The following is an 11,762-nucleotide window of genomic DNA, read 5'->3' as shown; positions in this document are numbered from 1 at the left end:
ATCATAGGACTTGTGTCCTGCATTTTTCATCAGTTTTTCCCACTGCAGTCTCCATCTCTATCTTTCTGCAATGTTAATTTTTTTATCTCCCATGTTTCCCTATAGAGCCTCTTTTTTATCACATCACAATGCACGAGCTTACGATTTTCGTGCAATGCGTTTTTAACATTAAAATGTCCTGTTGACTTTGGCGATAAAAAAAAAATCACATGGTCGATTATCGTCGGTGGCAGCGATGTGATGTGAGATAATCATCAAGAAAAAGCATCTCTGATGCAATAAAATCGCGTGTACAAAGTTGCGATATCGCAGCGATTTTCTAGCGGCTGTCGTCTGTGTGACAGTGTTGCAGTATATGGGAATTTTCAATGTTGGCTACTGGATGCAGCTTAAACCTGGAATTAATAGGCATCCAAGCATGACAGCCCTGGAAGCCTTCACTAGGCTTTGAACTGCTATGCTAACCCATCGGCACCCCATGATTGTGTTTGAAGAGGGTTGATGGGGTGCCAGAGGGAAGAAAAAAATACATCACCCGACTCCCTGTCGCCTCACCTACCAGCGCCAGAAGTTAATTTATTGTGATTTTGGCAGGTGACAGGTCCCCTTCAAGCAGGTGTACCTATAATATTGAAAGATCTAAGCAGATGTATATAAAAAAAGAAGTGATGTACTGCAGCACTCTAAAATATTAAATCCTTTATTGAAACCTATCCTAAAATCAGGTGATGGTGCTGTCATATAAAAAATGACCTATGCCTTTCAGTTAAACAATAAAGATTGCAGCATGTTCTATCTTGGAGCATATTACGAGTGCACACACGCCAAGACAGTGCATGGCGATCAGCGGCTCGCAACAAGTATGCAATGTCATTGCTTACCTGCCACATGCCATTCCACTGTCTCATGCAGGCAGAACGCAGTTTTGAAAGATGCAGCATGTCCATTCTTTTGACCTTTCCGCAGCGCTTTTTTTTTCCATAGGGCCCCATGGACGCAGCAAAAACCGCAATGAAAACCGCTATTGCTTTTTTTGTCGCGTTTTTTCCAAACGGTTCCGCAGCCGATTGTTCGCATGAGAAAAGAGAGGCAATAAAGTTTGTTCACAGGAAGTGGTTCAGCAGCCATTTTGGCCACTTGGCGCCATTTCAGCCTGGACTGCATGCAGAGAGGAAGCAGGGAGCAGGAGCTCTGCCGGCAGCACCACACCCAGCGGCACCAGACCCCCCCAGCGGCAAAAGAACACCCATTGGCAGCACTATCAGCACCACCAGTAGGGACTTCACTCACGCCCAGGAGAAAATACTGGGCCACAGGCGGGAAACTCCAAACCCTGCCAGTGGCGGGAAAAGCACCGCCAGCAGCGGCGGCAGCACCACTACCCCCAGCGGGGCCACCCCTAGCCCCAGCGGGGCAAGCAGCTGGCCCACCACAGCTACCACCGCCGGCAGCAGCACTACAACCCCCAGCAGGGCCACCACTACCCCCAGCGGGGCAAGCAGCTGGCCCACCACAGCTACCACCAGTGGCAGCAGTACTACAACCCCCAGCGGGGCCACCCCTAGCCCCAGCAGTGCAAGCAGCTGGCCCACCACAACTACCACCACCGGCAACAGCACTACAACCCCCAGCGGGGCCACCCTTACCCCCAGCGGGGCAAGCAGCTGGCCCACCACAGCTACCACAACCGGCAGCAGTACTACAATCCCCAGCAGGGCCACCCCTAGCCCCAGCGGGGCAATCAGCTGGCCCACCACAGCTACCACCACCGGCATCAGTACTACAACCCCCAGCAGGGCCACCCCTAGCCCCAGCGGGGCAAGAAGCTGGCCCACCACAGCTACCACCACCGGCAGCAGCACTACAACCGCCAGCGGGGCCACCCCTAGCCCCAGCGGGGCAAGCAGCTGGCCCACCACAGCTACCACCACCGGCAGCAGCACTACAACCCCCAGCGGGTCCACCCCTAGCCCCAGCGGGGCAAGCAGCTGGCACACCACAGCTACCACCACCGGCAGCAGCACTACATCCCCCAGCGGGGCCACCACTACCCCAAGCGGGGCAAGCAGCTGGCCCACCACAGCTACCACCACCGGCAGCAGCACTACAACCCCCAGCGGGGCCACCCCTAGCCCCAGCGGGGCAAGCAGCTGACCCACCACAGCTACCACCACCGGCAGCAGCACTAAAACCCCCAGCGGGGCCACTCCTAGCCCCAGCGGAGCAAGCAGCTGGCCCACCACAGCTACCACCACCGGCAGCAGCACTACAACCCCCAGCGGGGCCACCACTACCCCCAGCGGGGCAAGCAGCTGGCCCACCACAGCTACCACCACCGGCAGCAGCACTGCCACCACAACCACCAACAGCACCAGCTGTTAGCCCGCAACCACCGGATGCGGCACAACCAGAACCAGCGCAACCACCTGCAGGTACACCAGAACCGCTACCACCACCGCCAGCGAAACCACAACCCGCAGCAGGAACACCACCAAGCCCCCCCACGCTACCATCTCCGCCAGCGTCAGCAGCAGCACCACTACCCACAGCGGGACCACCAGCTTGACTACCACCACCGACAGCAGGGCTACCACCAGAACCATCAACAGCTATACCACTACCACCGGGAGAACAACACCCAATGGGACCACTACCTGCACCAGCGCCACCACCACTTTCACCACCAGCATCGCAACCACCACCACAAGCAGCGGCACAATCGTCAACCTCGGCTAAAAAAGGTAATGCACTACTTCACCATATGCGTTGCAGGCAACACGCGTCCAGCTCCACCCCACCTTCTTGTGCTCTCTCCTCGCAGCATCGTGCTCTTTTGCGTCCTTTTTTTTTTTTGCATTGCAACCGACGGTAGTCGCTGTTTTCCTCCCCTGCATTGCTCCACTGTTGCATGGCGTTCCTTTCCAAGGGGCACAGTCGGCGTTAAGTAGGTCATTTCCACCATTGTATGGCCACCCACCCTGTTGCATGGCATTCCTTTGCACGGGCGAGGCCACACGTTTAGTCCCTGTTTGCATTGCCTACCCTGAGTTACAAATAGGAAGCTGCAAACATTTTTTAACACTTTTCCTTTTATAGCATTGCTCTCCCTTCGGCATGTCACTTGCGTAGATGTGAGCCTCATCGTTCTTTTTGGCGACTTGCAATTGTGCGCTAGTGGCCCATCATGTTGTGTATATGATGAAATGTAAACATTTTCTGATTGCTCACAGGAAGACCTACATTTTCTGCAGTCACCAAGCACATTCCATTCGCACAGTCATCCCTTTTTCCAGACAATGGCCTGGTATCAACGGATGGGGATCAACGTCGCCAGGATGATAACCTTGCTGAGTGTAGTGTCCGCTGACACAACCATATCCACCCCCCTCGGAGTGCTATTCAACTTGTTTTTTTCTTTCCTCCCTCCCTGCAGGTTGAAAGTAGGCCTGAGATTTGGGACCCAGCCGAGCCGGGCTACAGTGACCGTGACTTAAAGGTGGACGCCTGGATTGCGGTCTGCTCTGGGATGTATCCCAATTGGGACTCCGCTACTGCTGCCCTCCAAAGTGAAATCTGTAAGTTTACACTATTGGTTGTAACTAGAGATGAGCGAGCGTACTCGGAAAAGCACTACTCGCTCGAGTAATTTGCTTTATCCGAGTATCGCTGTGCTCGTCCCTGAAGATTCGGGTGCCGCTGCGGCTGACAGGTGAGTCGCAGCGGGGAGCAGGGGAGAGCGGGCGGGAGAGAGGGAGAGAAAGATCTCCCCTCCGTTCCTCCCCGCTCTCCCCTGCAGCTCCCCGCTCCGTGCCGGCACCCGAATCTTCAGGGACGAGCTCAGCGATACTTGGATAAAGCAAATTACTCGAGCGAGTAGTGCTTTTCCGAGTACGCTCGCTCATCCCTAGTTGTAACGCTTTGGGGGTTATTGCGTGGATGTACTTAAAACTGTACTGCATCTAACCACACTGTTTATTGCAGCGTTCGGTGGATTACATCGTTTTGCAGACTGCTTTTAAAAGCCATCTTTAATTGCCATCTGTAATTTTGCAGTTAAAGACATCAAGAATCGCTGGCGGTCAGTTCGGGAGCGCTTCAAGAAACACGAAAAGGACTGTGAAAAAAGCGGCATGTCCCCGTCAAAGAAAAAGTGTCCACACCAGGACATACTGCATTTCCTCAGAACAAGTCGAGCATTGCGTCCGTAAGTGTAAATTTTTCGACAAGTTTACAGCTCCACGTCACTGATGTTGCATTTTGAGGTTGTATGTCTCTAAGGGTACTCTTGTTTCGTCCACAGATCCAGCAGGAACATCACGGCCGCGCCTCCCACGGTCGAAACCGCTTCAGCCAACACAGAAGGGCTGGAACAGGAGTCGCGGGATGATGAGCCCAGAGAAGGTACCCCAACCTTGGAAGACAGCCAGCGGAGCACACCCGATTTGTACCCCACTTCAGTAACACCGGAAGTGGGGGAACAAAACGTGTCACGTAGCAGTAGTACTGCCCCTGGCAGCAGAGCAGGCAGTAGCCGGGAGGTGAGTTCCGAGCGGACGAGCCACAGCGTTGCGGCTTGTCCGCGTCGGAATAATAACAAGACAGATGCTGCCCAAGAGGCGCTGGCGTTATTGCGGCGGGCTGACACGGAGGATCAGTGGGACACAATGGGTGCCACCATTGCGTCATGCATTCGTGAACTGAACTCGGAGCATCAGTGGGCTATTGCGCCCGTTCTTTACGCTGTGCTAGAGGTTTTTGCTTCTCAAAGGCCCATTGCCGATAGCTGTGCCATTACTTTGGCTATGAAAAATGCAGCCTTTGCAGTATCACCATCAAACCGCATGTTGCCTCCACCCCAATCTTTCCCTGACCAACCAGGCAGGGTTTCTCGGACAACGGGATACCCCATGCACCATGTCTCTCAAGACACTGGCTACGGCGACACGGTCTCTGGCAGGTCCCCTTCCCCTTCCCAATCGTCGTTTCTCTGACTGATGAGCAGCCCTCTGCATCAGACATCGCAACCCACAACCTCGGTACTGTACTCGCTACCAACCGGATCTCAATCCAGTACAGGAGACGGCTCTTTTATTAGTTATACGACATTGCAGTGATCACAACTGTTGCATGGGGATAACTGCAATGTCTTAGACTCTACCATTGGAAAGTGCTGGTTCCGTTGTGATGCTGCCCTGTGTAACACTGCATAGAGTTGCCTGGTGTCCCAGAAATCCTAACGGATTGGGAAAGATTGGGGTGCAATTTCTTACATCGCTCACTGCCAGCTACTATCTGCTCTGCTGCTAAATAGGCAAGGCACACACATTCCTTCCCGTCAGTGGCATGACCGTGAAATTCTTCGCAGGCTGTGCGACTGTACGTGAAGGATTGTGTTTGTGCGTGTAATGTGATTTTTCCGCTGCCTCGCTGTCCTGCAAGGTTGGGGTAACTCACTTCTCTGTGTCATTGTCCTTCTTTATTGTTTTCCTTTATTTATTTTCGTGTGTATCTTCATGTTCGCTCCAGTGTAATGTTTGTTACCGGTGTTCGAACATGAAACAAACTACAAAAAATACTGATAAGAACAGGGGCAGTCTGTCGGCCTGTTCCCGATCAGCATTTTCGCTTGCAGTATATCCGTCAAGTGTGGCGAAAGCCAAATTGGTAGTGGATCTGCCTGCGACGGAGAAAAAAATTACACCACAGAAACTAGTACTGTCACCACGTGCCAAATGTGTGCAACTGCAGGCCCTCCATATTGTGACGAGAAATATAACAGCAAACACAGAATTCCGCTATCCGACAGGGATGTAAAATTCTGTCAGGATTTTAGTGTAAAAAAAGGTGTAAAAAAAAGGGTAACATACGTTGCTTTCATGTACTCCTGGTGCGTGGCTAATGTAACGCTAGGTTGTGGTGTTGCGTCAAGCATGCGAATGTGGTTCCATTGCTTGTGCAAAATTTCTTCTCCTAGTCATGTAGTTGTAATCGTTAACTACTTATATGCTTCAAAAAGGATACGTTTCAACACCAATACACCAGCAATGTTCCTTAAGCTATGTATTAAAATCCAACATAGCCTAACAATTGTCTCCACTTTTAATATAAAGTTGACGTATTTTGTGCGGCGACAAAAAAGGAAGAGCAATGTTTTTCGTGATATATATTCACATTTTATTGTGCAACTTTTAGTTTAACAATTTCTTAAAATGGAGTGACCAATCAGAAAATTAGTCATGGAGTGCCTTTGCTGTGTCTGGAATAAAAGAACTTTTGTGGACTTATGTCTTCCGCGTCCTTCCGGGGCTGGGCGCCGGGGAAGGGTCACACTGCAGTTAAGGCTGCACACCACCGACACAGGAGAACTGCCATGGCACGGTGCCTTCGTGACTAAGGAAATAGTCAGTGAAGAGTTCTCGTACCTGCACTGCGGTAGCAGGCGTGCAACCTGCCCCCCAGTTGATGACCGTGTCAAAGGCAGAATCGAGTTCTTCGACATCTACCTCGGGGCGATAGTCCCGGAGGTAGTTATGAAGAACACAACATGCCTTGACAAGGTCATCAACTGTGGTAGGGTCTACCATAAGGGTAGTCCCTAGAACTCTCCACTGACTTACCATAATCCCGAAGGCACACTCAACCACGCAACGTGCCCGGCTCAGCCTAAAATTAAAAATCCTTTTCCGGGCATTCAGTCCTCTTCGTGGGTATGGGCGCAACAGGTTTGGCATCAACGGGAAAGCCTCATCCGATACCATCACAAAGGGGACTGGATGTGTGGTTCCCGGGAAAGGTTGTGGGGCTGGGAGCGTAACGCCATCTCGGAGAATTTGCATCCCAATCTGTGAAGTTCGCAGCACCCGAGAATCTCCAGTGCTGCCATAGGCGCCGACGTCGATGCAATCAAATTTGCAATGTGCATCAGCCACCGCCATCAGGACAATAGAAAAAGACTTTTTGTTGTTATAGAATTTTGAGCCTGAGTGGGCTGGCTGAAGCACACGCACATGTTTGCCGTCAACCGCGCCTATGCAGTTAGGAAATTTGGCAACAGCTTGAAAGCCTGCTGCAACACGTTGCCAAGTGTCCTCGGTAGGTGAAGGCATCACGATGGGCTGCAACTTCTGCCAGATGGCGCTGCATGTGCACCTCACAATTTGGGTGATGGTAGATTTACCAACACGAAATTGGAGATGCAGGGATGCATAGCTCTCTCCTGTGGCCAAGAAGCTGAAAAGAAACAGAGAAGAGAAACTAAAGTTAGTACACACTGAAGACTTGCATTACATCAACACTTATATATATATATATATAGTATTCAGATATTGTTCTCAACACGAAATTTATAGGAAAACGCAGTAGAATTCGTGTGAAGGAAATAAGATGTGCATTGCATAGGTAGCCATGGGGGAGGTTAAATTTTCATTCTCCCCATCCACAACATAAGGGGAGAGAGAATGAGAAAATGCAAACATGTTCCTGCCACACTCAGGAACGTAACAAGGGTCCGTTGACTGCCGGTGCACAACAAAGGTTGCCCAAGTTTGCTGGTATGGTAAGTTCAACAATCTCTCTTCTGCCAATTTGTTTCGGAAGTCAACCAGCCACAAGATGATGATGGCTGTGTTATGTAGCAGAAGAGAGAATGCCAAAGACAACGAACAGTTCAACCTGCCTCTCCGAAAGCTACCAGATCAATACCCGAAAACGAACAACTTTACATTTTCTGCAACATGGCCTGCGAATTAAACAATGGAGTCTTCCGCTGGATGAACCCCTTTGTGACGGGGCAAAAGTAAAGCTATGTCCAGCAGTTGCAGGACGTGTATAGCGGGAGCTAGCGGCGCTGTCTCCCTCCATGCAGCAAGGGCGTCAGCTGGTTACAACTAAGACACGTGGTCAAGAGCCACGCGCGGCCACTGGGCCGATGGCGGCTATTAACCCTTTAAATGCCACTGTCAATTCTGACAGCGGCATTTACATACCCCGAATGCTGTTCAGGGGTCACGCACGGGCAACCAACCACCCACCCGCCCGGTGAGATCGGGGTAGCCGAGGTGTCATGATGGCTGGGGTGCTAATGAAAGGGGTGCTCAATAGCCTGGCTGTCCAAAAGCAGTGTGACGTAATGCTATAGCATTACGACCTACTGCCGGAGCAATCACAGCATCGCATGAAAAATAAAAAGCGGTATTGCGCAAAAATCGCAGAAAAAATAAATAAATACGTCTATGCTCTACAGTCGCAAATTACATTACAGATATAAAAACTGTGAAAGGATAACGAAGGTTACTTACCGAAGGGTGATGAGCAGCCTTTCTTCTGCAGTGATCGCCTTCCTCATCCGCGTATCTTGGTACGTAAGGTCCCGGCGCACCAGCTCCAGAAGGCGCTCAAAGGCCTCCATAGGCAGCCGGCAGAAGGCTACAAACTTCTCCGGATGGCCGCAGAGAGAGAGAAAGGGAGAGCGGTCTAAAATAAATAAAAATTCTTTGCGCAACCTCAAACCTATTCCCGAGCTACACTTCACTTACTTTTTCAAATCCTGGTACAGGCTGGCGAAATGGCCCTTTGTTCCCCTCTCTGTCAGTAGGGGATGGACCCAATAGCATCTCTGATGCCGGGAAGCACGATCAGTCTGTAAAAGAATATTAGCAGGAATTAAAGCACATGGCCGCAATCGCACTCTAGTCCACAATGCATCAACGAAAAACAAGGAAACAAAGCATACAATGTCCATAAAAACCCTTGCTCACCTTTTCTGATTCTTCTCCCTGCATGAATACCACTAGGGCAATCAGTTTTCGGCGGTATGCACGCCTCAGGCGGAGTTGTCTTGCAGGCTCCATGTTGTCTGGTTAGCTCTACAAGACAAAATGGCCACGAATACAAGGCTCTTCCTACCCTGTGCAGAAATGGGCGGGAACGATGACCTCACAGGAAACAGTTTTTTTTAGAATCTGCACCTAAAAATACGCAAGCAAATCAGCAACTAAAACCGCGCCTCTCCAAAAAAAAGACGCTGCGGTTTATACCGCAGCAAAGGTCCTGCCATTGCATGCGGATTTGCCGCAGATGTGGAAAGGTTGCGGCAAAACCACAACGGTAAAACCGCGATATTTCCGCGACAAATACGCCCTGTGTGAACCCAGCCTATTAAGACAGAATTAAACATATACATAAGATCAGTATGGAGGTGGAAACCTATTATAACTGCATGATACAATAAGCTTCCTGTGAGAGGAGCTTCTTGAATCAATCATCACCTCTAATGGAGTAACTTTTTAAGAAGACGTATTACCTTGATGCATTTCTAAAAAATAGTGAGATAATGAACATATAGAGACATTGTCATCGGGAATAGAACCTGTGATTATGCAGCAATACATGTTCTTACAATTCACTGAAAAAGACAAAATCCACAAAAAATGGCCATACTTACTGATATAAGGGTAAAAGGGCAGGTAGATAGCGCAGTTCCCAGCAGGAGGGGAATGCTATATGGGGGAGCTAGCAGGTGTAAAATACTGCTGACCAACCACTCACACCCCATTATGTATTGGAGCGGTGGCTGCTTACTGCTAGATTTGCACACAAGAATCATGAGCTGTATGAGAATTATTTTGTTTGTTTACTAAGTCCAACATTTCCGACGCTGGGTTTGGAATCCTAGAATGGTAGAGTTGGAAGGGACCTCCAGGGTCATCGGGTCCAACCCCCTGCTCAATGCAGGATCACTAAATCATCCCAGACAGATATTTGTCCAGCCTTTGTTTGAAGACTTCCATTGAAGGAGAACTCACCACCTCCTGTGGTAACCTGTTCCACTCATTGATCACCCTTACTGTCGGAAGGTTTTTTCTAATATCTAATTTGTGTAAGATTTTTTCAAGCACATGGGTGTGCTTAAAGGGGTTGTCCCGCAATAGCAAGTGTATGCAAGCACTTCTGTATGGCCATTAGAATGCACTTTGTAATATACAATGTGCATTGTAAATGAGCCATACAGAAAATATATACTTACCTAGAAGAGTGTCCCCCCCCCCCCTCATGCTTACCATTCCGTCGTCCCTGGTTACTGACAAATTTCTTTCTTCTGTCTTCTCCTCTTGTCGGGTAGCAGGTTTTTGGGCCGTGGGTGCGCGCCTGTCTCTTTGCGCATGCGCAGTAGTGGTGTTTGGGCCATGGGTGCACGCCTGTCTCTTCGCGCTTTGCAGTAGCACCTGCTGGCTCGGGAACATGCGGCGTGAAGCCGATTTTGCAGGAGCGTCCACTGGTGCTCAGCTGGAGGGTCAGTATTACTCCTAGGGGCGGGCTGTCACCAACCCTTGCAGGGTGGGGGCTGCGACACAACACTTGTCGGGTAGGGGCTGTCACAATACACTTTGTGGTGGGGGGATCAGCCTTCCTACTATACTTGTCAGGGAGGTGCTGTCACATTACATTTTGCTGTGTGTGTGTGTGTGGGGGGGGGGGAGGTCCGCTGTCACAATACCCTTGCCAGGAGGGGGGCAAGGGGTGCTGTCACATAGCACTTGCTGGTAGGTAGGGGGTGTGTGTATGCTGTCACACAGCACTTGTGTGTGTGTGTGTGGGGGATCCGCTGTCACATAACACTTGCAGAGGGGGGGGGGATTGTTTGGTGGTGCCGTCATATTACACTTAGGGGGTGGGTGCTGTCACATTAAACTTTGCAGTAGGGTGGGAGGATCCGTTGTCACATAACACTTGCCACGGAGGGGGAGGGGGTGGGGGTGGGTGGTGGTACTGTCACATAACACTTGGCAGGTGGGGTTTCTGCCACAGAGACTTGTCATTGTGGGGCGCTGTCACATAGACTTATCGTCGGGGGTGGGGGTTCTGTCACATAGACTTGTCGCTGGGGAGGGTGCCGTCACATAGACTTGTCACCAGGGGGAGGATGGGGTTGCTGTCACATAGACTTGTCGCTGTGGGGTGCTGTCACACAGACTTGTTGCCGGGAAGGGTTCTGTCACAGACTTGTCGCCGGGGGTAGGGGATATGTCACATAGACTTGTCGCTGGGGAGAGGGGGTTTGTCACATAGACTTGTCGCTGTGGGGTGCTCTCACATAGACTTGTCACCGAGGGTGGGGGTTCTGTCACATAGACTTGTCGCCGGGGGTTCTGTCACATAGACTTGTCGCTAAGGGGTGCTGTCACATGGACTTGTTGCTGGGGGTGTGGGTTCTGTCACATACATAGTAACATAGTATGTAAGGCTGAATGAAGACAATGTCCATCTAGTCCAGCCTGTCTATCCTCCTGTGTTGATCCAGAGGAAGGCAAAAAACCCCAAGGGCAGAAACCAATTTAGCCCTTTTGGGGAAAAAATTCCTTCCTGACTCCCTAATGGCAAATCAGACTGTTCCCTGGATCAACCCCTAATAGTTCCTACCTGCCTGTATACCCGGATTGACAATTAACCTAAGACTTGTATCCTATAATGTCCTTCCTCTCCAGAAAGACATCAAGTCCCCTTTTAAACTCCTCTATGGATTTTGCCATCACCACTTCCTCCGGCAGAGAGTTCCACAGTCTAACTGCTCTTGCAGTAAAGAATCCCCTTCTATGTTGGTGATGAAACCTACTTTCCTCTAATCGTAGCGGATGTCCTCTTGTTACCGTCGCGGTCCTGGGTGTAAACAGATCTTGGGAGAGATCCTTGTATTGTCCCCTCATGTATTTATACATGGTTATTTGATCACCTCTTAGCCGTCTTTTTTCCAGGGTGAATAATCC

General features: G+C 50.5%; 2 protein-coding genes across 2 annotated transcripts; one reads left to right on the top strand and one right to left on the bottom strand.

The window, feature by feature from the left end:
- Positions 1-1,697: 1,697 nt before the first annotated feature.
- Positions 1,698-6,280, top strand: LOC136572988 (lateral signaling target protein 2 homolog). The gene is made up of 4 exons (XM_066574065.1): positions 1,698-2,741; positions 3,434-3,575; positions 4,054-4,204; positions 4,301-6,280. The coding sequence occupies exons 1-4, from the start codon at positions 2,397-2,399 to the stop codon at positions 4,989-4,991; spliced, it is 1,329 nt and encodes a 442-aa protein (XP_066430162.1). The 5' UTR covers positions 1,698-2,396; the 3' UTR covers positions 4,992-6,280.
- LOC136572989 (uncharacterized) lies at positions 6,150-9,069 on the bottom strand. The gene is made up of 3 exons (XM_066574066.1): positions 8,535-9,069; positions 8,298-8,431; positions 6,150-7,230 (listed from the first exon to the last, which is right to left on the bottom strand). The coding sequence occupies exons 1-3, from the start codon at positions 8,610-8,612 to the stop codon at positions 6,336-6,338; spliced, it is 1,107 nt and encodes a 368-aa protein (XP_066430163.1). The 5' UTR covers positions 8,613-9,069; the 3' UTR covers positions 6,150-6,335.
- Between the last annotated feature and the right edge of the window lie 2,693 nt (positions 9,070-11,762).

Source organism: Eleutherodactylus coqui, chromosome 7 (assembly GCF_035609145.1).
Source record: "Eleutherodactylus coqui strain aEleCoq1 chromosome 7, aEleCoq1.hap1, whole genome shotgun sequence".
NCBI lineage: Eukaryota > Metazoa > Chordata > Amphibia > Anura > Eleutherodactylidae > Eleutherodactylus > Eleutherodactylus coqui.
The sequence above is the reverse complement of the archived record's forward strand: the minus strand, read 5'-3'. Positions and strand labels throughout refer to the sequence as shown.

Bases quoted from the DNA above. Each gene is read 5' to 3' on its own strand.
- LOC136572988 (XM_066574065.1), top strand. From the start codon at position 2,397: ATGCGGCACAACCAGAACCAGCGCAACCACCTGCAGGTACACCAGAAC. The intron at 2,742-3,433 runs GTAATGCACTAC...CCCTCCCTGCAG, and splicing joins GTCAACCTCGGCTAAAAAAG to GTTGAAAGTAGGCCTGAGAT. The intron at 3,576-4,053 runs GTAAGTTTACAC...GTAATTTTGCAG, and splicing joins TGCCCTCCAAAGTGAAATCT to TTAAAGACATCAAGAATCGC.
- LOC136572989 (XM_066574066.1), bottom strand. From the start codon at position 8,612: ATGCTATTGGGTCCATCCCCTACTGACAGAGAGGGGAACAAAGGGCCA. The intron at 8,432-8,534 runs GTAAGTGAAGTG...CATCCGGAGAAG, and splicing joins CTGTACCAGGATTTGAAAAA to TTTGTAGCCTTCTGCCGGCT. The intron at 7,231-8,297 runs GTAAGTAACCTT...GTTTCTTTTCAG, and splicing joins AGGCTGCTCATCACCCTTCG to CTTCTTGGCCACAGGAGAGA.